General features: G+C 39.0%; 1 protein-coding gene across 4 annotated transcripts in view; it reads left to right on the top strand.

The window, feature by feature from the left end:
* Positions 1–277: 277 nt before the first annotated feature.
* GALC (galactosylceramidase) overlaps positions 278–24,119 on the top strand; it is a 97,733-nt gene continuing 73,891 nt past the window's right edge. For 2 of the 4 annotated variants that reach the window (XM_057543202.1, XM_057543201.1), the window contains exons 1-3: positions 278–555; positions 17,156–17,224; positions 17,485–17,548. In XM_057543202.1, the coding sequence (XP_057399185.1) occupies positions 361–555; positions 17,156–17,224; positions 17,485–17,548 (328 nt within the window). In that variant the 5' untranslated portion in view covers positions 278–360. Of the gene's footprint in view, positions 556–638; positions 792–17,155; positions 17,225–17,484; positions 17,549–24,119 lie in introns of those variants that run through there. The other 2 variants (XM_057543203.1, XM_057543204.1) reach the window with 2 other exon arrangements.

Below are 24,119 nucleotides of genomic sequence, written 5' to 3'. Positions count from 1 at the left end.
CTGCCACGCACTGGCAGGTGGCAGAAGCGCCCGGAGATGTTCGGGGAGGTCCATAGTAGGCCATGCACTGCCCTGCTCCCTTGGCCTCGGACATCCACCTCCCCTTCGATAAAGTGCTCCAGTGGGTGAAGCCGAAGGAGAGGCAGCGAACGGATACACGCGAAGGCTGAACTCGGACCCTGAACTTGGGCCGACTAGGAAAGCCTCGCTCAGCCCTCCCTCAACACTACTGCGGCTGCGTCAGCGAGCTGCGGCCCACACTCAACATGGCGGCGGCGGCGCCAGCGGCCTTCTGCCCTTCTCCATCATGGCGGTAACCAGACCCGCCTCCGTGGGCGCCGGAGTCATGTGACCGACACAATGGCTGAGCGCCTACCCCAGGCTTCCCGGCAACGCCGAGGGAAAGCCATGACGGCCGCCGCGGGTTCGGCGGGCCAAGCCGCGGTGCCCCTGCTGCTGTGGGCGCTGCTGGCACCCGGCGGTGCGTACGTGCTCGACGACTCCGACGGGCTGGGCCGGGAGTTCGACGGCATCGGAGCGGTCAGCGGTGGCGGGGTGAGCAGCGGGGAGGTGGGACGCGCGGGTGGCGTCAGGGGACCGCTCCGTCTCGCCCCACAAGCCCCCGCGGCGTAGCCCCGCGTTTCGACGCTCTCCCGTCGCGGCCCGGCTCCCGGCGGGCCTCCCTCGCCTGGCTGTCCAGACCCGCCGGCCGCGGGGCTGCAACCTGCGTTTGCTGGTTTAGAATGAACCTGTAGAGCCAGTTAGATTTAACAGATCCGGGCGTCCACCGAGTAAGTGACAGGTCTAGATAGCGACAAGGCTGGGGCTCAAACCCTTCCTTTCCCTGGGCAGCGGGGCCTGTGTGTGTGTGTGGGGGGGTCTCTTCGCCTTGGAGAGGGCACCCTGGGAGGGTCGCTCCAGAGACGGCCAGGGAGCCGAGGAGCATCCGTCTGCTGAAGAGGATGCCCCAGTGGGATGCTTTGGCTGTGCCTCTTCTTTTTTAGGGAGGGGGGTCGGGGAGTCCTGGACCAGTACTGCAGGATGCGGTGGGCCCTTTCAAAGGGTCAAGTACCGGATACGTTTTTGTTTGGAGGCACAGCAGGTATCTCAAGGCCTCTTTAGGAAGGTGAGAGGCTAGAAACTCTCTGGGACTTTTTTTCTTTTTCTAATGGCAGGCTACACCAGTACCAACTGATAGTTTAGGATTGTTTACTGTTGGAGGATTGTTTTCCCCTCGGATGGCAAAGGCCTGAGGGGGTGAGTTGCCCTCTGGAAGGGGCAATGCCTCATTGGTGGCTATTTATGTGTGTGAGGAGAGGGAAACGATGGGTCACCAGTCAAGATAGTGACTCACCACCGTTAAGATGCATAAGAATCACCTGGTCCGTTTGTTTAAATGCAGACTCTGGCCTCCCCGCCAGCTCCCATTCTGACTTTACAGTTCTGGAGTGGGGCCTGAATCTGCTTTTTAACAAATGCGCCAGTGGCTTCTCATACTAAATGTTGAGAGAACTATTTTCCTTATTCAAGGATCTCTGGAGCAAGCGGTTTCTTGTTTTTTAAATAAAATTTTAATTTAAAGATAGTTTCAGATTTACAGAAAAGTTGCCAAGACAGTACAGAGTTCTTATATACCCTGCAGCCAGTTTTCTCCTGTTACCAGCATCCCACATTAGTACGGGACATTTGTCCCAACCAATATTGATTACGTTAATGAAAGTCTGTACTTCCTTTCATATTTCCTTAGTTGTTACCTAATGCTCTTTTTCGGTTTCAGGATCCCATCCAGGATACTAATTGCATTTAATTGGCATGTCTCTTTAGTCTTTTCTAGGCTGTGTCACTTGGGATAAGTTCGTATTATCTGGGCATTCTCAAATACTTATGTTAAGGGAGACATGAGGGCCATTCCAGGTTAATGCAAAATCTGTGTGGGCACAGCTGGTAATTTCCTTAGTTCCCTAGTCATGCTGATGGGTGGCTCCTAGGCCTGGGAGCTTGCCACAGTACCATGATTGTTCTTGGCTCCTAACAATTTACTTAGTCCTGTCTCATGCTCTTTGTAACCATTGTCTTGTCTTTGCTTTATCCCCTTGTGTTTATAGCTTGTGGGTCCATGAGGTTCATGGTGGCAGATCTTTGGGTGAGAGGGATTTTCTTTTTTGTACCCCAGATCATAGCTAGAACTGATTTTATTTGAAAATGGTAAGGCAGAACTCTTGAATGGGTTGAATGGGTTGTTTGTTGGGTTGAGTCAGATTGGTGCTTGTATCCTTAGATGCAATTCAGAACCAGCTTGAATGCTTGCTTGCTGGGTGGATGTTTTGGGCTGGTCTCAGCCTATTGATAACCAGTGCTGTGGAGGGACTGGCACTTGTGCTTCTTTTTTTTTTTTTTTTAACGTTTTTATTGGAGTATAACTGCTTTACAATGGTGTGTTAATTTCTGCTTTATAACGAAGTGAATCAGTTATACATATACATATATCCCCATATCTCTTCCCTCTTGCGTCTCCCTCCCACCCTCCCTCCCTATCCCACCCCTCTAGCTGGTCACAAAGCACTGAGCTGATCTCCCTGTGCTAGGCGGCTACTTCCCACTAGCTATCAATTTTACATTTGGTAGTGTGTATATGTCCATATATACACTACCACTCTCTCACTTTGTCCCAGCTTACCCTTCCCTCTCCACGTGTCTTCAAGTCCATTCTCTGGTAGGTCTGCGTCTTTATTCCTGTCTTGCCCCTAGGTGCTTCATGACCATTTTTTTTTTTTTTTTTTTTTTTTAGATTCCATATATATGTGTTAGCATGTGGTATTTGTTTTTCTCTTTCTGACTTCACTCTGTATGACAGACTCTGGGTCCATCCACCTCACTACAAATAACTCAATTTCTTTCCTTTTTATGGCTGAGTAATATTCCATTGTATATATGTGCCACATCTTTATCCATTCATCTGTCGATGGACACTTAGGTTACTTCCACGTCCTGGCTATTGTAAATAGAGCTACAGTGAACATTGTGGTATGTGACTCTTTTTGAATTATGGTTTTCTCAGGGTATATGCCCAGTAGTGGGATTGCTGGATCATATGGTAGTTCTATTTTTAGTTTTTTAAGGACCCTCCATACTGTTCTCCATAGTGGCTGTATCAATTTACATTCCCACCAACAGTGTATGAGGGTTCCCTTTTCTCCACACCCTCTCCAGCATTTATTGTTTGTAGATTTTTTGATGATGGCCATTCTGACTGGTGTGAGATGATATTGCATTGTAGTTTTGATCTGCATTTCTCTAATGATTCATGATGTTGAGCATTCTTTCATGTGTTTGTTGGCAATCTGTATATCTTCTTTGGAGAAATGTCTGTTTAGGTCTTCTGCCCATTTTTGGATTGGATTGTTTGTTTTTTTGATATTGAGCTGCATGAGCTGCTTGTAAATTTTGGAGATTAATCCTTTGTCAGTTGCTTCATTTGCAAATATTTTCTCCCATTCTGAGGGTTGTCTTTTCATCTTGTTTATGGTTTCCTTTGTTGTGCAAAAGCATTGAAGTTTCATTAGGTCCCATTTGTTTATTTTTGTTTTTATTTCCATTTCTCTAGGAGGTGGGTCAAAAAGGATCTTGCTGTGATTTATGTCATAGAATGTTCTGCCTATGTTTTCCTCTAAGAGTTCGATAGTGTCTGGCCTTACTTTAGGTCTTTAATCCATTTTGAGTTTATTTTTGTGTACGGTGTTAGGGAGTGTTCTAATTTCATTCGTTTACATGTAGCTGTCCAGTTTTCCCAGCACCACTTATTGAAGAGGCTGTCTTTTCTCCATTGTATATTCTTGCCTCCTTTATGAAAGATAAGGTGACCATATGTGCATGGGTTTATCTCTGGGCTTTCCATCCTGTTCCATTGATCTGTATTTCTGTTTTTGTGCCAGTACCATACTGTCTTGATTACTGTAGCTTAGTAGTATAGTCTGAGGTCCAGGAGCCTGATTCCTCCAACTCCGTTTTTCTTTCTCAAGATTGCTTTGGCTATTCGGGGTCTTTTGTGTTTCCATACAAATTGTGAAATTTTTTGTTATAGTTCTCTGAAAAATGCCAGTGGTAGTTTGATAGGGATTGCATTGAATCTGTAGATTGTTTTGGGTAGTATAGTCATTTTCACAATGTTGATTCTTCCAATCCAAGAACATGGTATATCTCTACATCTATTTGTATCATCTTTAATTTCTTTCATCAGTGTCTTATAATTTTCTGCATACAGGTCTTTTATCTCCTTAGGTAGGTTTATTCCCAGGTATTTTATTCTTTTTGTTGCAGTGGTAAATGCGAGTGTTTTCTTAATTTCACTTTCAGATTTTTCATCATTAGTGTATAGGAATGCAAGAGATTTCTGTGCATTAATTTTGTATCCTGCTACTTTACCAAATTCATTGATTAGCTCTAATACTTTTCTGGTAGCATCTTTAGGATTCTCTGTGTATAGTGTCATGTCATCTGCAAACAGTGACAGCTTTACTTCTTCTTTTCCAATTTGGATTCCTTTTATTTCTTTTTCTTCTCTGATTGCTGTGGCTAAAACTTCCAAAACTATGTTGAATAATAGTGGTGAGAGTGGGCAGCCTTGTCTTGCTCCTGATCTTAGTGGTAATGGTTTCAGTTTTTCACCATTGAGGACGATGTTGGCTGTGGCTTTGTCATATATGGCCTTTATTATGTTGAGGAAAGTTCCCTCTTTGCCTACTTTCTGCAGGGTTTTTATCATAAATTGGTGTTGAATTTTGTCAAAAGCTTTCTGTGCATCTATTGAGATGATCATATCGCTTTTATTCTTCAGTTTGTTAATATGGTGTATCACATTGATTGATTTGCGTATATTGAAGAATCCTTGCATTCCTGGGATAAACCCCACTTGATCATGGTGTATGATCCTTTTAATGTGCTGTTGGATTGTGTTTGCTAGTATTTTGTTGAGGATTTTTGCATCTATGTTTATCAGTGATACTGGTCTGTAGTTTTCTTTTTTTGTGACATCTGTGTCTGGTTTTGGTATCAGGGTGATAGTGGCCTCGTAGAATGAGTTTGGGAGTGTTCCTCCCTCTGCTATAATTTGGAAGAGTTTGAGAAGGGTAGGTGTTAGCTCTTCTCTAAATGTTTGATAGAATTCGCCTGTGAAGCCATCTGCTCCTGGGCTTCTGTTTGTTGAAAGATTTTTAATCACAGTTTCAATTTCAGTGCTTGTGATTGGTTTGTTCATATTTTCTATTTCTTCCTGGTTCAGTCTCGGAAGGTTGTGCATTTCTAAGAGTTTGTCCATTTCTTCCAGGTTCTCCATTTTATTGGCATATAGTTGCTTGTAGTAATCTCTCATGATCCTTTGTATTTCTGCAGCATCAGTTGTTACTTCCCCTTTTTCATTTCTAATTCTGTTGATTTGAGTCTTCTCCCTTTTTTTCATGATGATTCTGGCTAATAGTTTATCAATTTTTTTTATCTTCTCAAAGAACCAGCTTTTAGTTTTATTGATCTTTGCTATCATTTCCTTCATTTCTTTTTCGTTTATTTTTGATCTGATCTTTATGATTTCTTTCCTTCTGCTAACTTTGGGATTTTTTTCTTCTTCTTTCTTTAATTGCGTTAGGTGTAATGTTACGTTGTTTATTTGAGATGTTTCTTGTTTCTTAAGGTAGGATTGTATTGCCATAAACTTCCCTCTTAGAACTGCTTTTGCTGCATCCCATAGGCTTTGGGTCATCGTGATTTCATTGTCATTTATTTCTAGGTATTTTTTGATTTCCTCTTTGATTTCTTCAGTGATCTCTTGGTTATTAAGTAGTGTATTGTTTAGCCTCCATGTGTTTGTATTTTTTACATACTTTTTCCTGTAATTGATATCTAGTCTCATAGCATTGTGGGCAGAAAAGATACTTGATATGACTTCAATTTTCTTAAATTTACCAAGGCTTGACTTGTGACCCAAGATATGATCTATCCTGGAAAATGTTCCATGAGCACTTGAGAAGAAAGTGTATTCTGTTGTGTTTGAATGGAATGTCCTATAAATATCAATTAAGTTCCTGTTGTTTAATGTATCATTTAAAGCTTGTGTTCCCTTATTTTCATTTTGGATGATTTGTCCATTGGTGAAAGTGGGGTGTTAAAGTCCCCTACTATGATTGTGTTACTGTCGATTTCCCCTTTTATGGCTGTTAGTATTTGCCTTATGTATTGAGGTGCTCCTATGTTGGGTGCATAAATATTTACACTTGTTATATCTTCTTCATGCATTGATCCCTTGATCATTATGTAGTATCCTTCTTTGTCTCTTGTAATACTCTTTGTTTTAAAGTCTATTTTGTCTGATATGAGAATTGCTACTCCATCTTTCTTTTGATTTCCATTTGCATGGAATATCTTTTTCTGTCCCCTCACTTTCAGTCTGTATGTGTCTCTAGGTCTGAAGTAGGTCTCTTGTAGACAGCATATATACAGGTCTTGTTTTTGTATCCATTCAGCCAGTCTATGTCTTTTGGTTGGAGCATTTAATCCATTTACATTTTAGGTAATTATTGATACATATGTTCCTATTACCATTTTCTTATTTGTTTTGGGTTTGTTATTGTAGGTCTTTTCCTTCTGTTGTGTTGCCTAGAAAAGTTCCTTTAGCATTTGTTGTAAAGCTGGTTTGGTGGTGCTGAATTCTGTTAGTTTTTGCTTGTCTGTAAAGGTTTTAATTTCTCTGTCAAATCTGAATGATGAGATCCTTGCTGGATAGAGTAATCTTGGTTGTAGGTATTTCCCTTTCATCACTTTAAATATGTCCTACCACTCCCTTCTGGCTTGCAGAGTTTCTGCCGAAAGATCAGCTGTTAACCTTATGGGATTCCCTTGTATGTTATTTGTTGTTTTTCCCTTGCTGCTTTTAATATTTTTTCTTTGTATTTAATTTTTGATAGTTTGATTAATATGTGTCTTGGTGTGTTTCTCCTTGGATTTATCCTGTATGGGACTGTCTGTGCTCCCTGCATTTGATTAACTATTTCCTTACCCATATTAGGGAAGTTTTCAAGTATAATCTCTTCAAATATTTTCTCGGTCTCTTTCTTTTTCTCTTCTTCTTCTGCGACCCCTATAATTCGAATGTTGGTGCGTTTAATATTGTCCCAGAGGTCTCTGAGACTGTCCTCAATTCTTTTCATTCTTTTTTCTTTATTCTGCTCTGCGATAGTTATTTTCTCTCTTTTATCTTCCAGGTCACTTTTCCGTTCTTCTGCCTCAGTTATTCTGCTATTGATTCCTTCTAAAGAGTTTTTAATTTCATTTATTGTCTTGTTTATCATTGTTTGTTTGCTCTTTAGTTCTTCTAGGTCCTTGTTAAACATTTCTTGTATTTTCTCCATTCTATTTCCAAGATTTTGGATCATCTTTACTATCATTACTCTGAATTCTTTTTCAGGTAAACTGCCTATTTCCTCTTCATTTGTTACATCTGGTGGATTTTTACCTTGCCTCTTCATCTGCTGTGTGTTTCCTTGTCTTCTCATTTTGCTTAAGTTACTGTGTTTGGGGTCTCCTTTTCTCAGTCTGCAGGTCTGTAGTTCCTGTTGTTTTTGGTGTCTGCTTCCAGTGGCTAAGGTTGGTTCAGTGGGTTGTGTAGACTTCCTGGTGGAGGGGACTCGTGCCTGTGTTCTGGTGGATGAGGCTGGATCTTGTCTTTCTGGTGGGCAGGCCCATGTCTGGTGGTGTGTTTTGGGGTGTCTGTGACCTTATTATGATTTTAGGCAGCCTCTCTGCTAATGGGTGGGGTTGTGTTCCTGTCTTGCTAGTTGTTTGGCATAGGTTGTCCAGCACTGTAGCTTGCTGGTCACTGAGTGGAGCTGGGTCTTGGCGTTGAGATGGAGAGCTCTGGGAGATTTCCGCTGTTTGATATTATGTGGAGCTGGGAGGTCTCTGATGGACCAGTGTCCAGAACTTGGCTTTCCCACGTCAGAGGCACAGCCCTGACGCCTCACTGGAGCACCAAGAGCCTGTCATCCACACGGCTCAGAATAAAAGGGAGAAAAAAAGAAAGAAAGAAAAAGATAAAATAAAATAAAATAAAATAAGATAAAATAAAAAAGTTATGAAAATAAAAAACAAAAAATAATTACTAAAAAGTTTTTTAAAGTAATTTAAAAAAAAAAGAAAAAAAAAAAGAAAGAAAGAAGAGAACAACCAAATCAACAAGCAATTCCACCAATGATAGCAAGTGCTGAATAGTTTATTAAAAAGAGAAAAGAAAAAAAAAAGGACAGAACCCTAGGACAAATGGTAAAGGCAAAGCTATACAGACAAAATCACACACAGAAGCATACATGTACACACTCACAAAAAGAGAAAAAGGGAAAAAAATGTATATATCGTTACTCCCAAAATCCACCTCCTCAATTTGGGGTGATTTGTTGCCTATTCAGGTATTCCACAGATGCAGGGTACATCAAGTTGATTGTGGAGATTTAATCCACTGCTCCTGAGGCTGCTGGGAGAGATTTCCCTTTCTCTTCTTTGTTCGCACAGCTCCCGGGGTTCAGCTTTGGATTTGGACCCGCCTCTGCGTGTAGGTCACCTGAGGGCGTCTGTTCTTCTCTCAGACAGGATGGGGTTAAAGAAGCAGCTGATTCGGGGGCTCTGGCTCACTCAGGCCGGGGGGAGGGAGGGGTTCGGATGCGGGGCAAGCCTGCGGCGGCAGAGGCCTGTGTAACGTTGCACCAGCCTGAGGCGCGCCGTGTGTTTTCCCGGGGAAGTTGTCCCTGGATCACGGGACCCTGGCAGTGGCGGGCTGCACAGGCTCCCAGGAGGGGAGGTGTCGATAGTGACCTGTGCTTATGCAGAGGCTTCTTGGTGGCTGCAGCAGCAGCCTTAGCGTCTCACGCCCGTCTCTGGGGTCCGCGCTGACAGCCGCGGCTCGCGCCCGTCTCTGGAGCTCCTTTAAGTGGCGCTCTTAATCCCCTCTCCTCACGCACCAGGAAACAAAGAGGTAAGAAAAAGTCTTTTGCCTTTTCGGCAGTTCCAGACCTTTTCCCGGACTCCCTCCTGGCTAGCTCTGCCCCACTAGCCCCCTTCATGCTGTGTTCACGCCGCTCCCTCCCACTGGTGCAGGTCCCGTCCCTATTCTTTTGTCTCTGTTTTTTCTTTTTTTTTTTTTGCCCTACCCAGGCACGTGGGGAGTTTCTTGTCTTTTGGGAGGTCTGAGGTCTTCTGCCAGCATTCGGTAGGTGTTCTGTAGGAGTTGTTCCACATGTAGATGTATTTCTGATGTATTTGTGGGCAGGAACGTGATCTCCACGTCTTACTCTTCTGCCATCTTGAAGCTCCTCTCTGTGCTTTTTACTATGATTGCAAGATGCCCTCAGCGATGACCGTCAGAAAACTTTGAAAATAAAAACATTACTCACAGGTCCTGGAAAGCACGTGGCACACCTGGGCCACACAGGGAGGTTGTAGGTAGAGAGGGGGGTGTGGGCCTGGGGTTCGGCTTTCATTAGGGCCAAGGGTGAGGCCTAGGGTTTTGTGGGCTCACTTTTTATTGGTGAGTTCAAAACTTAAGAGTAGAAATTTAAAGTGTAGGAAGAGAAAAAATAAGTGACCCTAACGATGGTCAGTTATTGAAATCAACCAAGATCTCTAAAACAAAGAATTCCCCCCACCCCCTCCCACCAACCCCAGCCTGGCTGTTTATCTAGTTCTGTGGCTGGCAGTGTGTTTATTTGAGATAGGTGTCTCTGAAGTGGATAACTCGGGAGTGGATGCCTTACAATCAAAGCTTAAGTCCTGCCCTTCCATTACAGAAAAGGAAAAACCAACTGTTGGGGATTACACTACAACCCATCCTTGGTGCCTAGGCATCAGAGTCAGTGGTGAGGACATTAACTGCCTGAGCAGCTGATGTACTAAAAGTCAGGGATAGGGCATGTTGTAACCTAGAAGGGATTTTAGTAGCACTCCTATAATAATTATATTGTACAAGCAATAGTCCTGAAATCCAGCTGGTAGCCATTGACCCAAGCTTAAAGGGTCACACCTTGAAACGAGGTCAGTGATCTTGAGGCCCTAGGGATCCGTTCAAAGATTAGATAATGTTATGATTAACATCTTGGGACATCTGGTGTAAGTAGGTTTCAATCTGTGCTGAGTTGGTGGATTGCTCCATATCGCACCCAACCACTCTCTTAGAATAGGTCAGTTCAATTAAAGGATTGTGTCTCATTTGAGGAGGCAGCAATGCAGGTGCGTTTATAAAGTTAGGCCTCTATGGTGCAAATATTTGATTCAGGTTATTTCCTAAGAGGCATTTCTACGGAAACAAAAGAAAAACAATGGTTAGTGGTTGGAGCAGATTGTAAACCTAGTCTGAGTCCTGAGGGTAGCCAGTTGAGATTTCTAGATGTAGGACTTGAAGCATCTTCAGACGGGGTGGGGACAGATGGTGGCAATCATAGATTTTCCTGGTTTGTAGTTTGAATATCTCTGGTGGTGGTGGGGGGGGGGTTCTTTCTGAGTGGTCCATACAGCAAGAGGCACAAAGATTGTTCATACATGAACTGTTGTAGTGATTTCTCTGGAGTTTATATCTAGTTGTCCCACTTTAGCTTGCATGGCTTCAGGAAAAGGGCAATTTTAGTTCTCAATAATTCCAAGTCAGAAAGGTGGGAAAAAATTGGAAACAATATCTGGAGAGTTGTAGCCAGATATTAGAGGAAGTGAGAAGAATTCAGTATTCAGTCCAGTTTACAAGTAGAAAACAAACCTCAAAGGCACTTAACAGGACTAAAATCTGATATCCACAGGGTGTCCTATAGTTTCCCCTTCCCCCCACCGTTTATCAGAGATAACCCAAATAAGGCTAATTTACTTGCAAAATAAGTCTGGCCTGATTATTTAATAATTAATTAATTTATTATTTATTAAGTGCAACAAGAATAGTGATAGACCATATAGGTCTTTCAAGTATGCTCTGCTGTACCTTCACACAAGGAATCACAGATTGAACTCTTAGAAGTCTCTCTCAAGGTAGGAAGCCAAGCTATGAGCTTACCATCAGACTTTCCCTGCAGTACTGATAGATTTGGGTGAATTCCTTTCTTCTCGAGGTCTGCCAAATATCCTGAGGTTCCTACATCTGCCAGGAAGCGACCTTCCTTACTCACCTGGTAAGGCTTCAGTAAGCAAATTGCCAGGCTGATTTTTCCAAGGAGCTTTATTGGCTCCATAAGTCAACCTTAGTTCCTTACTTCTGTCTGGTCATATCTGAGTCTATGTGCATCTCTCTCAAATATGACATTCCAGTTAAAACCTTGGTAATATAATCAATGTTTCCAATTGTGTCCTGTTACAAGGAGGACAGATTCTTAGGAACTTATGCAAGTAAATATATTGCTATGAAAATGAGAATACTCACTAAGAGTTTCTAAATTCTTAAGGGATCAGGTAGGGAGAAATTTGTTTTATCTTTGTTTACAAGGGTACACTTTACCAAATTGCTGTGAGTCATAGACAGCTTAGAAAAAAAGTTTTCCTTAAGTCTGGGGGAAAATAAAAAACCATTCAAGAACTAACAATGTTTCAGATAAAAAATCATAAAAATTATAATTATCCTCATCAGTTCATTCAGTTCCTTGTAATTAATTCTGATTGATCTTGATCTTTAGTTAGCAGTTTTATGAATCTTTTTTTTACCTTAGAGTTCTGTAAATTCTTACCCAGTTGAGCAATATGATCTGAAAATTATCAGAATCCTGTACTTTAAGTTAGAGTCCTTTCCACAAGTCTTCTTGAAGATGAAGCGCTTTTCGAAGAACACTTTTGCAAAAGCATCAGGGTAAAACAATAACTGTCTGTAAATGGCAAAAAGACTTAAACACGACCATGTTAAAGATCTGATAAAGTTTATTATAATGCAAATGACAAGGAAATTAGGTTATTTCTGTGACATACAACATTTTAAGATAATAACTAGAATTACAAGTGATAACATTATACCAGGATATAGCAGGTATCTAGGAATTTCATGTAATTTCTGAAAAACATATATCAATACAAATATAACCTAAAGAAGGTTTAGCATTATGTCTTTGACAGTGCTTCCCATGCAATTTAACATACCAAATAAGCCTAATTAGTTTAATGTCTGTCTTTTTATAAGGAGAAAGACCACATCTTTTGAGATGTTCCAGGGCCCATATGGAAAATCTCAAAGTTATTTTGAGGTCAAAAAGACTTCATTTAGAATTTGATTTTGGGAAGTTTGTCAAAATATCAAAAGGTGTTAAAACACTTGATTAAATAGGGTTGTTGGTCACTGTGAAATAATACTTAGTTATCCATTTAACCAAAATGACAAGAACTTCACAGGCAAATACATAAAGTTACTTATTTTAATCCCAGTTTAACACCCCCCCGCCCCAAACACACAACCTTAGCTCTTTTAATAGAGAAGACTCAGGTTTTTTGTTTTTTCTTTTAAGTAATTAAAGATTCAGTAAAGATAATGTGAAGCATAGAATATTATTTTGATAAAACACAGAATCTTTATTTCCTAGGCAGGTTACTTAAAAGGTAAAGAAAAACCTTTCACAGGCTTATCAAGAGCAGACCAATAGTCTAATAAAAATTTGTCTTTTTAGCAGATGAAAGATAATTAAGTTTTAGTTTTACATAAGTACACTATTAAAGTTTATTTAAAAAAATCCTTCTAATAAATTTATTTCATTTTTAGCTAGCTTGACTACACAGGTAAAATTCCCTCTCTTCTTCTCTCTCTCTCTTTCCCCAGCTTCTATATCCATTCATTTTGTCTATTTTAGGACAAAATTACTTTCATTTCCCTAACAAAAATACATCTCCCTACCTCATACCTTTTCTTAGCCAAAATACATCCTACTTTCCTTGATAGAATTGTTTCCCTTATTATTTCTAGTATTTTAATTACATATATTAGTTAGAATGCTTGACTCTTATAAACCTTAATTGCTAGTGAAAACTAGGAAGTAAACAATTGTGAACTGTTATACCAGTATTCTGTAGGTTGGCAAATTTATGAATACATTTTATAACTTCTAGAAGCATATGCTTCTTTTTTTGTACAGTTTTTCATTGTAGCACAAGACATGTTTACTAACAGATCTAAATATCTTTTGTTTCTCTGTGATAAGAAACCAAAAGTAGATAAACCTATGTTCAGTAATTAATGTTTCAGCATTTTATATTATTCGGAAATTATTTATATATTTAATGAATTTCCATCAGTTAACTTAGCAAAACTCTAAGGTTTCAAGTTACCAACGAGATTTGGGTGACTATTTTTAAGTAGACATACCATAAAACATAATTATTTTTGAAAAGTGGGTGCCTCGGCGATCAGAGCTTAAGTTATGCATTTGCGTTACAAGAAGGAAAAGCCAGTGGATAACTTGGTCTGTAGTCTGATCACAGATCTGACCTTCTACTGTGGGAAAAAAAATCTTTTCCCTAACCCAGCTGATTTTTACACTTTTATTTCCTAATGTTGCAACCTCACTCATAGGTACTGGTGCATATTTCAAGGTAAACAGTAGACTAATGGGCTAATGTATTTATTCTTTACTACTACCATTCTCCTTTTTATTTTTGTGGTTTAAACCTGGAATAGCCAGTATTTCATAAAATGAGGACTCAATGTCCTAATATCTTTACTTTGATATTAAATCCATTGTTTAACTTGCTGAAAATGGAAATGTTTTGTTATTTTATGTTTATTAACTCAGTTTAAAATTATTAAAATGAGAAGAATTGTTTCATAACTCAGAATAGCAGACTGTTATCTATTCTAATAGTGTCCTTATGTGTAATGCATCACTCATCTTAGAAGTTCGGTAAATACCGATTGAATGAAAATGGTTGCAACACTATATTTGTACACCACTTTCAACTTCTTTCTGAAGTCCCTGGTACCTAGCACAGTTTGTGGCAGTAAGTGTTTGGAATCTTCATATTTGATAGGGAAGGCAGTATGGTGCACGTGGACTTAAGAGCAGATTGCTAGGGATCTGTTGTGGGCCCTGCCACTCACTGTACAGCCTTGGGCAGGTTATGTAACATCCCTGTATCTCAGGTTTTTTTCTGGGAACACAGTGATACCTACCTGGTAGGAACATTGTGAGGATAGATGTCAAAGCACAGGATGGCATCTGTCACATGACTAATTTTGGTTAATATCATTCTGTTTTATAGATTAGTGGGGAGGAAGTTACTCCAAGGATTTTAAATGAAAAACGTGTTCCAGTTTGGTTATACAATGCCTGCCATTTGTTGAGAGCTTACTATGTTCCAGCTACTGTGCTAAGGCTTCCTGGGCTGCTTGTAAAGAGCTCCAGGCCTTATTCAGGGAGCGTGATTAGTAATTTGGTAATTTGTTATTGCTTCATGGTACATTTCAACGTTTGGCTGTACTGCTCCTAACTGACTGTTGCCATTGACTAATGCTTTTGCATTGGGTTTGACTATAGGCTTGCAATAGAGTAATGATGTTGGTGTGGTTACTCAAAGTTGGCACTTTCTGTGTTAGGGATAGAAGAGCACAGAGAGCAAAATAACCCCCAAACAGTGAAATACATTGTTCTAACAACAATGTATATCGTTAGCATAATGCAGAGCAGGCAGCATTGTTAACCTGGGGTCAAGGGTAGGTTAGTGTGCATATACAGCAGTCATTCACTTTACTATTTGAGCCTCTGCTAGTCCGTAAGCTCTTTGAGAAAGTGACTCTATTTTTAAAAACAATTTGTGTATACAGTGCCTGTCAATTCTTGAGAGCTTACTATGTGCCAGCTACTGCGCTAAGTCCTTTACATATACCTTATTTTAGTCTTAGGACAGCTGAATGAATAAGATAACCCACTTTATGATAAATTGCCCTTGGTCACATTGCTTGTAAATGATGTAATCAGGATACCAGCTTCACGGACGCAAAGCCTATATTATGTTGCCTGTGCAGTGCAACAAATGATAACATAAAAGATATTAAATAAATGGTTATTGAATAATAGAATAAATTGGGGTATGAACTTGAATAAGACACAGTCCTTGTCCTCAAGGAACTTAGAGGTGAAACAGAAAAGTAAAGCAGTGATGAGGGTGCAGGGACAGAAGAGTTACGGTAGCCACGTGGACCTTGTGCCGAGGGAGTCCACAGTCCAATCTGCGTCAGCGGTCCCCGACCCTTTTGGCACCAGGGACCGGTTTCCTGGAAGACAATTTTCCCATGGACCGGGGGAGGGGGGATGGTTTCGGGATGATTCAAGTGCATTACATTTATTGTGCATTTTATTTCTATTATTATTACATTGTGATATATAATGAAATAATTATACAACTCACCATAATGCTGACAGGAGGTGGAGCTCAGGCGGTAATGCGAGCGATGGGGAGCATCTGTAAATATAGATGAAGCTTCGCTCGCTCGCCCACCACTCACCTCCTGCTGTGCAGCCCCGTTCCTAATAGGCCACCGACTGTACCGGTCTGTGGCCCGGGAGTTGGGGACCCCTGACTTACATCAAACTTATGGGGAGGAGCAGAAGGTATTCTTCTTTGAAGAGGTGGAGTTTGACCTGAAAGCTGAAGGATGAATTGGATTTGGCCAAATGAGGGTGTAGAATGCATTCCAGACAGAAGAAAGAGAAAAATTAGTTTGTTAGACCTAGATAGATGGTGTGAGGGTGACAAGGGGTAAAGTGTCAGAGTTAGAATCCAGATAATTAAGGGATTTGGGTATAAAACTGAACAATCTGAACTTTATCCTGAAAGCTCTTGGGGGAGGGAAGTCTTGGCAGGTTTAAACAGAGTAGTTTCATGGTTAGGTTTTTGTTTTGGGAAGATTAATCTGGCAAGTAGTATGGAGGATAAAATATGGGGAGGCAGATGGGAGACCCTGAAACCATTTAGGCTGTTCTAATAATTGAGGAGAGCCTAGATGAAGGTAGTGGAGTTGAAGATGAGGGGATGGATTTGAGAGGTATTAAGGAGGTTTTGGTGACTGAAGATAGATGGAAAGTTTGATGAAAGGGTGACCCTAAATTTATGGCTCAGACAGGTGGTGTTCTTTACTAAGATAGCAAATACATGAGAAGGAAACAGATTTAGGAAAAAGTGCTATGTTTGGTTGGGGATGTGTTGAGCTTGAGGTGGCTAGAGAGTAGCTCCATGGGCCTGTGTGTCAGTGGCAGGGGCTGGGAAGGTCCTGGGTCTGAGACACCACCAGAATGTCAGTGGTAGCATATATGAGAGTCAAATAGAACATCAAGCCCCATGGAAGTCAAGTCTTGCCCTTGGCATACACCTGGCAAGGTGTTGGTTGTTTCATGTTAAAACCTATCTCTTTATTGCCCTAGCTCCTGTTGCTCCCCAAAGTATACATAACTGCTGGGTTATTGACTTTGTGGTTTCTTTGTTCAAGCAGTCATCAGCCATGGTTTAGGTGTGATCAAGTGTTATTTCCTGCATCTTCCACCTCTCTCTTTCCATTCTGATGGAAAGTCTTGTGTGAGGTTTCCTTAGTATAGCCTGGCCTGGGGAATCACTGTGTGGTCATTCTTAATAGCAAGAGGTAACACCTATAAATCTCTAATAAGAATGAGGAGAGTGGAGGTTCCTTTAAGCAGTGCTGCTTGTAATATTTTCTTGCAAGATGTTGAGGGGAAAAATTACCTGAGATTCATCTTTCCCATTCTGGCCCCCAGATATTGTAGTTGACAGACAGCCTTAAGACAGAGAAACTGTTTCATTTCTTCTAAAAACCACTCTGTGAGTCAAGGTCCTCAAGAAAAATTTGTAATAATGAGATTCGTCAATAGACTTAGCAAGCTCACCTCCCAGCCAACCCTCATCTCAGTAGAAGAGAGACCTGCTTGTTGCTTGGAGCCTATGTCTTAGCTATGGGACAGACAGCAGCCGTATTTGCCCAATGATGGGCAAAACCAAGACAGGCAAACAGATAACCTGGGAAATGACTTTCCAGAGCTCAGTGCTGCCCAAGAGCTGGCTAAATATGGGCATGCTAGATGGCATGCATAAGCACTCTGAAAAGGTGTTCATGATTGGATTTGTTTTATTCATACTTTTGAAAACTTCTTTTATTTTTTAGGCAACCTCCCGACTTCTAGTAAATTACCCAGAGCCCTATCGTTCTCAAATACTGGATTATCTCTTTAAGGTAATGAGAAAATAATTATTTAATGGTATCTGTGATATCTTAGAAACTGTGGTGAATTTCACCAATAGTCTTTAGTACCTTCACAATTCTAGTTTTTAAAAAACTAGGCAAATTAGTTTTGGAATAAGTTGCTGTTTATTTGAAGGTTTGCTTTGGTTTTCTCATCTGCAAAACCAAAGGCAGTGATTAGTAATTGTCTTAAAGTGTTTTGTCCTTCATACAATGAATCACAGTGTTAATATTGTTACTTCTTTCCTCAGCCAAACTTCGGTGCCTCTTTGCATATTCTAAAAGTTGAAATAGGTGGTGATGGACAGACAACAGGTAGGAGTATTTGTGGAATGGCATTGTTTTCCCCCAATATTTAAACCTATACTTAAACTTATGGACTATGGTTTCAGAATATAAAGAATGCCAACATTTTTGATGTTGATTACTGCTTAGATTGTTCTTTATTGTTCCTTCTTCATTCTAATTATTTTTAAAATATTATATCGAAATATGCATTTTTTCCATACAAAGCAGCTTGTGGACTTTAGATTGCTTATTTAGTTGAAGTACTAAGTAGTAAACAAATCTACAGTTTTTTTTTTTTCTTAGTGTAATATTTATTAGCTTTTACAAATAAAAATATACATATTTAGTTGATATGGAGACATGAAAGAATAACTGAGTATATTAATTTCCTCATTTGGAGATGACTTAATAAACAATATCTTTATTGATAAATGAGAAATAAAGGCACGCTTATTTTATTTATTTAGAGAACTGCTATTAGAAATCAACAAAAATGTAACCAAAAGGCAAATATAGCAGCTTTCTAAATTGGAAACACCATCCATTAAAAGAGCTGCATGCACTTACACTAACAGAAGAGGGCACTCTTTTTTTTTTTTTTAATGTCTGAAACATTTATATTAACATATTTCCATACATAATTCCATACAAATACAAATATAAGATTTTTAGAAATTTCATGTAATGTCTGAAACATTTATATTAACATATTTCCATACATATTTCCATACAAATACAAATATAAGATTTTTAGAAATTTCATGTAATGTCTGAAACATTAATATTAACATATTTCCATACATATTTCCATACAAATACAAAGATTTTTAGAAATTTCATGTAATGTCTGAAACATTTATATTAACATATTTCCATACAAATACAAATATAAGATTTTTAGAAATTTCATGTAATGTCTGAAACATTTATATTAACATATTTCCATACATATTTCCATACAAATACAAATATAAGATTTTTAGAAATTTCATGTAATGTCTGAAACATTTATATTAATATATTTCCATACAAATAACCCAATGAAAGTTTAGTATTAGTTGTTTTGTTTGTTTTTTTATACTGCAGGTTCTTATTAGGCATCAGTTTTATACACATCAGTGTATACATGTCAATCCCAATCGCCCAATTCAGCACACCACCATCCCCACCTCATCGCAGTTTTCCCCCCTTGGTGTCCATATGTCCATTCTCTACATCTGTGTCTCAACTTCTGCCCTGCAAACTGGCTCATCTGTACCATTTTTCTAGGTTCCACATACATGCATTAATATACGATATTTGTTTTTCTCTTTCTGACTTACTTCACTCTGTATGACAGTCTCTAGATCCATCCACTTCTCAACAAATGACTCAATTTCGTTCCTTTTTATGGCTGAGTAATATGCCATTGTATATATGTACCACAACTTCTTTATCCATTCGTCTGTTGATGGGCATTTAGGTTGCTTCCATGACCTGGCTATTGTAAATAGTGCTGCAATGAACATTCGGGTGCATGTGTCTTTTTGAATTACGGTTTTCTCTGGGTATATGCCCAGTAGTGGGATTGCTGGGTCATATGGTAATTCTATTTTTAGTTTTTTAAGGAACCTCCATATTGTTCTCCATAGTGGCTGTATCAATTTACATTCCCACCAACAGTGCAAGAGGGTTCCCTTTTCTCCACACCCTCTCCAGCATTTGTTGTTTGTAGATTTTCTGATGATGCCCATTCTAACAGGAGTGAGGTGATACCTCATTGTAGTTTTGATTTGCATTTCTCTAATAATTAGTGATGTTGAGCATCTTTTCATGTGCTTCGTGGCCGTCTGTATGTCTTCTTTGGAGAAATGTCTATTTAGGTCTTCTGCCCATTTTTGGATTGGGGTGTTTGTTTCTTTGATATTGAGCTGAATGAGCTGTTTATATATTTTGGAGATTAATCCTTTGTGTGTTGATTCATTTGCAAATATTTTCTCCCATTCTGAGGGTTGTCTTTTGGTCTTGTTTATGGTTTCCTTTGCTGTGCAAAAGCTTTGAAGTTTCATTAGGTCCCACTTGTTTATTTTTGTTTTTATTTCCATTACTCTAGGAGGTGGATCGAAAAAGATCTTGCTGTGATTTATGTCAAAGAGTGTTCTTCCTATGTTTTCCTCTAAGAGTTTTATAGTGGCCAGTCTTATATTTAGGTCTCTAATCCATTTTGAGTTTATTTTTGTGTATGGTGTTAGGGAGTATTCTAATTTCATTCTTTTACATGTGGCTGTCCAGTTTTCCCAGCACCACTTATTGAAGAGACTGTCTTTTCTCCATTGTATATCTTTGCCTCCTTTGTCATAGATTAGTTGACCATAGGTGCGTGGGTTAATCTCTGGGCTTTCTATCTTGTTCCATTGATCTATGTTTCTGTTTTTGTGCCAGTACCATATTGTCTTGATTACTGTAGCTTTGTAGTATAGTCTGAAGTCAGGGAGTCTGATTCCTCCAGCTCCATTTTTTTGCCTCAAGACTGCTTTGGCTATTCGGGGTCTTTTGTGTCTCCATACAAATTTTAAGATGATTTGTTCTAGCTCCGTAAAAAATGCCATTGGTAATTTGATAGGGATTGCATTGAATCTGTAGATTGCTTTGGGTAGTATACTCATTTTCACAATGTTGATTCTTCCAATCCAAGAACATGGTATATCTCTCCATCTGTTGGTATCATCTTTAATTTCTTTCATCAGTGTCTTATAGTTTTCTGCATACAGGTCTTTTGTCTCCCTAGGTAGGTTTATTCCTAGGTATTTTATTCTTTTTGTTGCAATGGTAAATGGGAGGGTTTCCATAATTTCTCTTTCAGATTTTTCATCATTAGTGTATAGGAATGCAAGAGATTTCTGTGCATTAATTTTGTAACCTGCAACTTTACCATATTCATTAATTAGCTCTAGCAGTTTTCTGGTGGCAGTTTTAGGATTCTCTATGTATAGTATCATGTCATCCGCAAACAGTGACAGTTTTACTTCTTCTTTTCCAATTTGTATTCCTTTTATTTCTTTTTCTTCTCTGATTGCCGTGGCTAGGACTTCCAGAACTATGTTGAATAATAGTGGTGAGAGTGGACATCCTTGTCTCGTTCCTGATCTTAGAGGAAATGCTTTCAGTTTTTCACCATTGAGAATGATGTTTGCTGTGGGTTTGTCATATATGGCCTTTATTATGTTGAGGTAGGTTCCCTCTATGCCCACTTTCTGGAGAGTTTTTATCAGAAATGGGTGTTGAATTTTGTCAAAAGCTTTTTCTGCATCTATTGAGATGATCATATGGTTTTTATTCTGCAATTTGTTAATATGGTGTATCACATTGATTGATTTGCGTATATTGAAGAATCCTTGCATCCCTGGGATAAATCCCACTTGATCGTGGTGTATGATCCTTTTAATGTGTTGTTGGATTCTGTTTGCTAGTATTTTGTTGAGGATTTTTGCATCTATATTCATCAGTGATATTGGTCTGTAATTTTCTTTTTTTTGGCAGTATCTTTGTCTGGTTTTGGTATCAGGGTGATGGTGGCCTCATAGAATGAGTTTGGGAGTGTTCCTTCGTCTGCAATTTTTTGGAAGAGTTTGAGAAGGATGGGTGTTAGCTCTTCTCTAAATGTTTGATAGAATTCACCTGTGAAGCCATCTGGTCCTGGACTTTTGTTTGTTGGAAGATTTTTAATCACAGTTTCAATTTCATTACTTGTGATTGGTCTGTTGATATTTTCTGTTTCTTCCTGATTCAGTCTTGGAAGGTTATACCTTTCTAAGAATTTGTCCATTTCTTCCAGGTTGTCCATTTTATTGGCATAAAGTTGCTTGTAGTAGTCTCTTAGGATGTTTTGTATTTCTGCGGTGTCTGTTGTAACTTCTCCTTTTTCATTTCTGATTTTATTGATTTGAGTCCTCTCCCTCTTTTTCTTGATGAGTCTGGCTAATGGCTTATCAATTTTGTTTATCTTCTCAAAGAACCAACTTTTAGTTTTATTGATCTTTGCTATTGTTTTCTTTGTTTCTATTTCATTTATTTCTGCTCTGATCTTTATGATTTCTTTCCTTCTGCTAACTTTGGGTTTTGTTTGTTCTTCTTTCTCTAGTTTCTTTAGGTGTAAGGTTAGATTGTTTACTTGAGATTTTTCTTGTTTCTTTAGGTAGGCTTGCATAGCTATAAACTTCCCTCTTAGAACCGCTTTTGCTGCATCCCATAGGTTTTGGGTCGTCGTGTTTTCATTGTCATTTGTCTCTAGGTATTTTTTTATTTCCTGTTTGATTTCTTCAGTGATCTCTTGGTTATTTAGTAACGTATTGTTTAGCCTCCATGTGTTTGTCTTTTTTACGTTTTTTTCCCTGTAATTCATTTCTAATCTCATAGCGTTGTGGTCAGAAAAGATGCTTGATATGATTTCAATTTTCTTAAATTTACTGAGGCTTGATTTGTGACCCAAGATGTGATCTATCCTGGAGAATGTTCCATGTGCACTTGAGAAGAACGTGTAATCTGCCGTTTTTGGATGGAATGTTCTATATATATCAATTAAATCTATCTGGTCTATTGTGTCATTTAAAGCTTCTGTTTCCTTATTTATTTTCATTTTGGATGATCTGTCCATTGGTGTAAGTGAGGTGTTAAAGTCCCCCACTATTATTGTGTTACTGTTGATTTCCTCTTTTATAGCTGTTAGCAGTTGCCTTATGTATTGAGGTGCTCCTATGTTGGGTGCATATATATTTATAATTGTTATATCTTCTTCTTGGATTGATCCCTGGATCATTATGTAGTGTCCTTCCTTGTCTCTTGTAACATTCTTTATTTTAAAGTCTATTTTATCTGATATGAGTATAGCTACTCCAGCTTTCTTTTGATTTCCATTTGCATGGAATATCTTTTTCCATCCCCTCACTTTCAGTCTGTATGTGTCCCTAGGTCTGAAGTGGGTCTCTTGTAGACAGCATATATATGGGTCTTGTTTTTGTATCCATTCAGCCAGTCTATGTCTTTTGGTTGGGGCATTTAATCCATTCACGTTTAAGGTAATTATCGATATGAATGTTCCTATGACCATTTTCTTAATTGTTTTGGGTTTGTTTTTGTAGGTCCTTTTCTTCTCTTGTGTTTCCCACTTAGAGAAGTTCCTTTAGCATTTGTTGTAGAGCTGGTTTGGTGGTGCTGAATTCTCTTAGCTTTTGCTTGTCTGTAAAGCTTTTGATTTCTCCATCAAATCTAAATGAGATCCTTGCTGGGTAGAGTAATCTTGGTTGTAGGTTCTTCCCTTTCATCACTTTAAGTATATCATGCCACTCCCTTCTGGCTTGCAGAGTTTCTGCTGAGAAATCAGCTGTTAACCTTATGGGAGTTCCCTTGTATGTTATTTGTCGTTTTTCCCTTGCTGCTTTCAGTAATTTTTCTTTGTCTTTAATTTTTGCCACTTTGATTACTATGTGTCTCGGCGTGTTTCTCCTTGGGTTTATTCTGTATGGGACTCTCTGCGCTTCCTGGACTTGGGTGGCTATTTCCTTTCCCATGTTAGGGAAGTTTTCGACTATAATCTCTTCAAATATTTTCTCTGGTCCTTTCTCTCTCTCTTCTCCTTCTGGGACCCCTATAATGCGGATGTTGTTGCGTTTAATGTTGTCCCAGAGGTCTCTTAGGCTGTCTTCATTTCTTTTTATTCTTTTTTCTTTAGTCTGTTCCGCAGCAGTGAATTCCACCATTCTGTCTTCCAGGTCACTTATCCGTTCTTCTGCCTCAGTTATTCTGCTATTGATTCCTTCTAGTGTAGTTTTCATTTCAGTTATTGTATTGGTCATCTCTGTTTGTTTGTTCTTTAATTCTTCTAGGTCTTTGTTAATCATTTCTTGCATCTTCTCAATCTTTGCCTCCATTCTTTTTCCGAGGTCCTGGATCATCTTCACTATCATTATTCTGAATTCTTTTTCTGGAAGGTTGCCTATCTCCACTTCATTTAGTTGTTTTTCTGGGGTTTTTTCTTGTTCCTTCATCTGGTACATAGCCCTCTGCCTTTTCATCTTCTCTGTCTTTCTGTAACTCTACAGTTTTTTATAAACTAATATTTACTAGACAGAGCATAGGGAGAGTTTGGAATTTTACTGAGAAGTTAAAAAAAGAAAGATTTTAATGTATAAAATATGTAAGATGTTATTAGCTTTAAATAAAATATGTGGCAAAAATATAAGTAATGTCAGAGATATTTCAGAGATACAGCTTTTTTGTCTTTTAAAAATAAAATCATTTTTAACCACTAAATTTTCAGTCTTCATTGTCATAATTTTGGCTTTGTGTAGTACATGTAGTCAATTAAAAAATTTATAGGTCTCTGGTTTTCAGGAAGAAGAAAATTATCTCAGTGATTGTATATAACTTATTTTTTATCAGTTAGATTCCATTATAGTGAACCTTAGAGTATTGTCTATATACCCGTGTACCTGTTAGTGACTTGGAAGTGACTTTTGTTAAATAGATATATCTGTGTAGTGGAATTGGTATTTAATTCATGCTGAAAGAAACAATGCAAATGAAAAACAAAAGAAAATCCCATAACAAAACTATCCCCAAC

Source organism: Balaenoptera acutorostrata, chromosome 3, assembly GCF_949987535.1.
Source record: "Balaenoptera acutorostrata chromosome 3, mBalAcu1.1, whole genome shotgun sequence".
Lineage (NCBI taxonomy): Eukaryota > Metazoa > Chordata > Mammalia > Artiodactyla > Balaenopteridae > Balaenoptera > Balaenoptera acutorostrata.
Note: the sequence above shows the minus strand (reverse complement) of the source record. Positions and strands in the feature narration are given on the sequence as shown.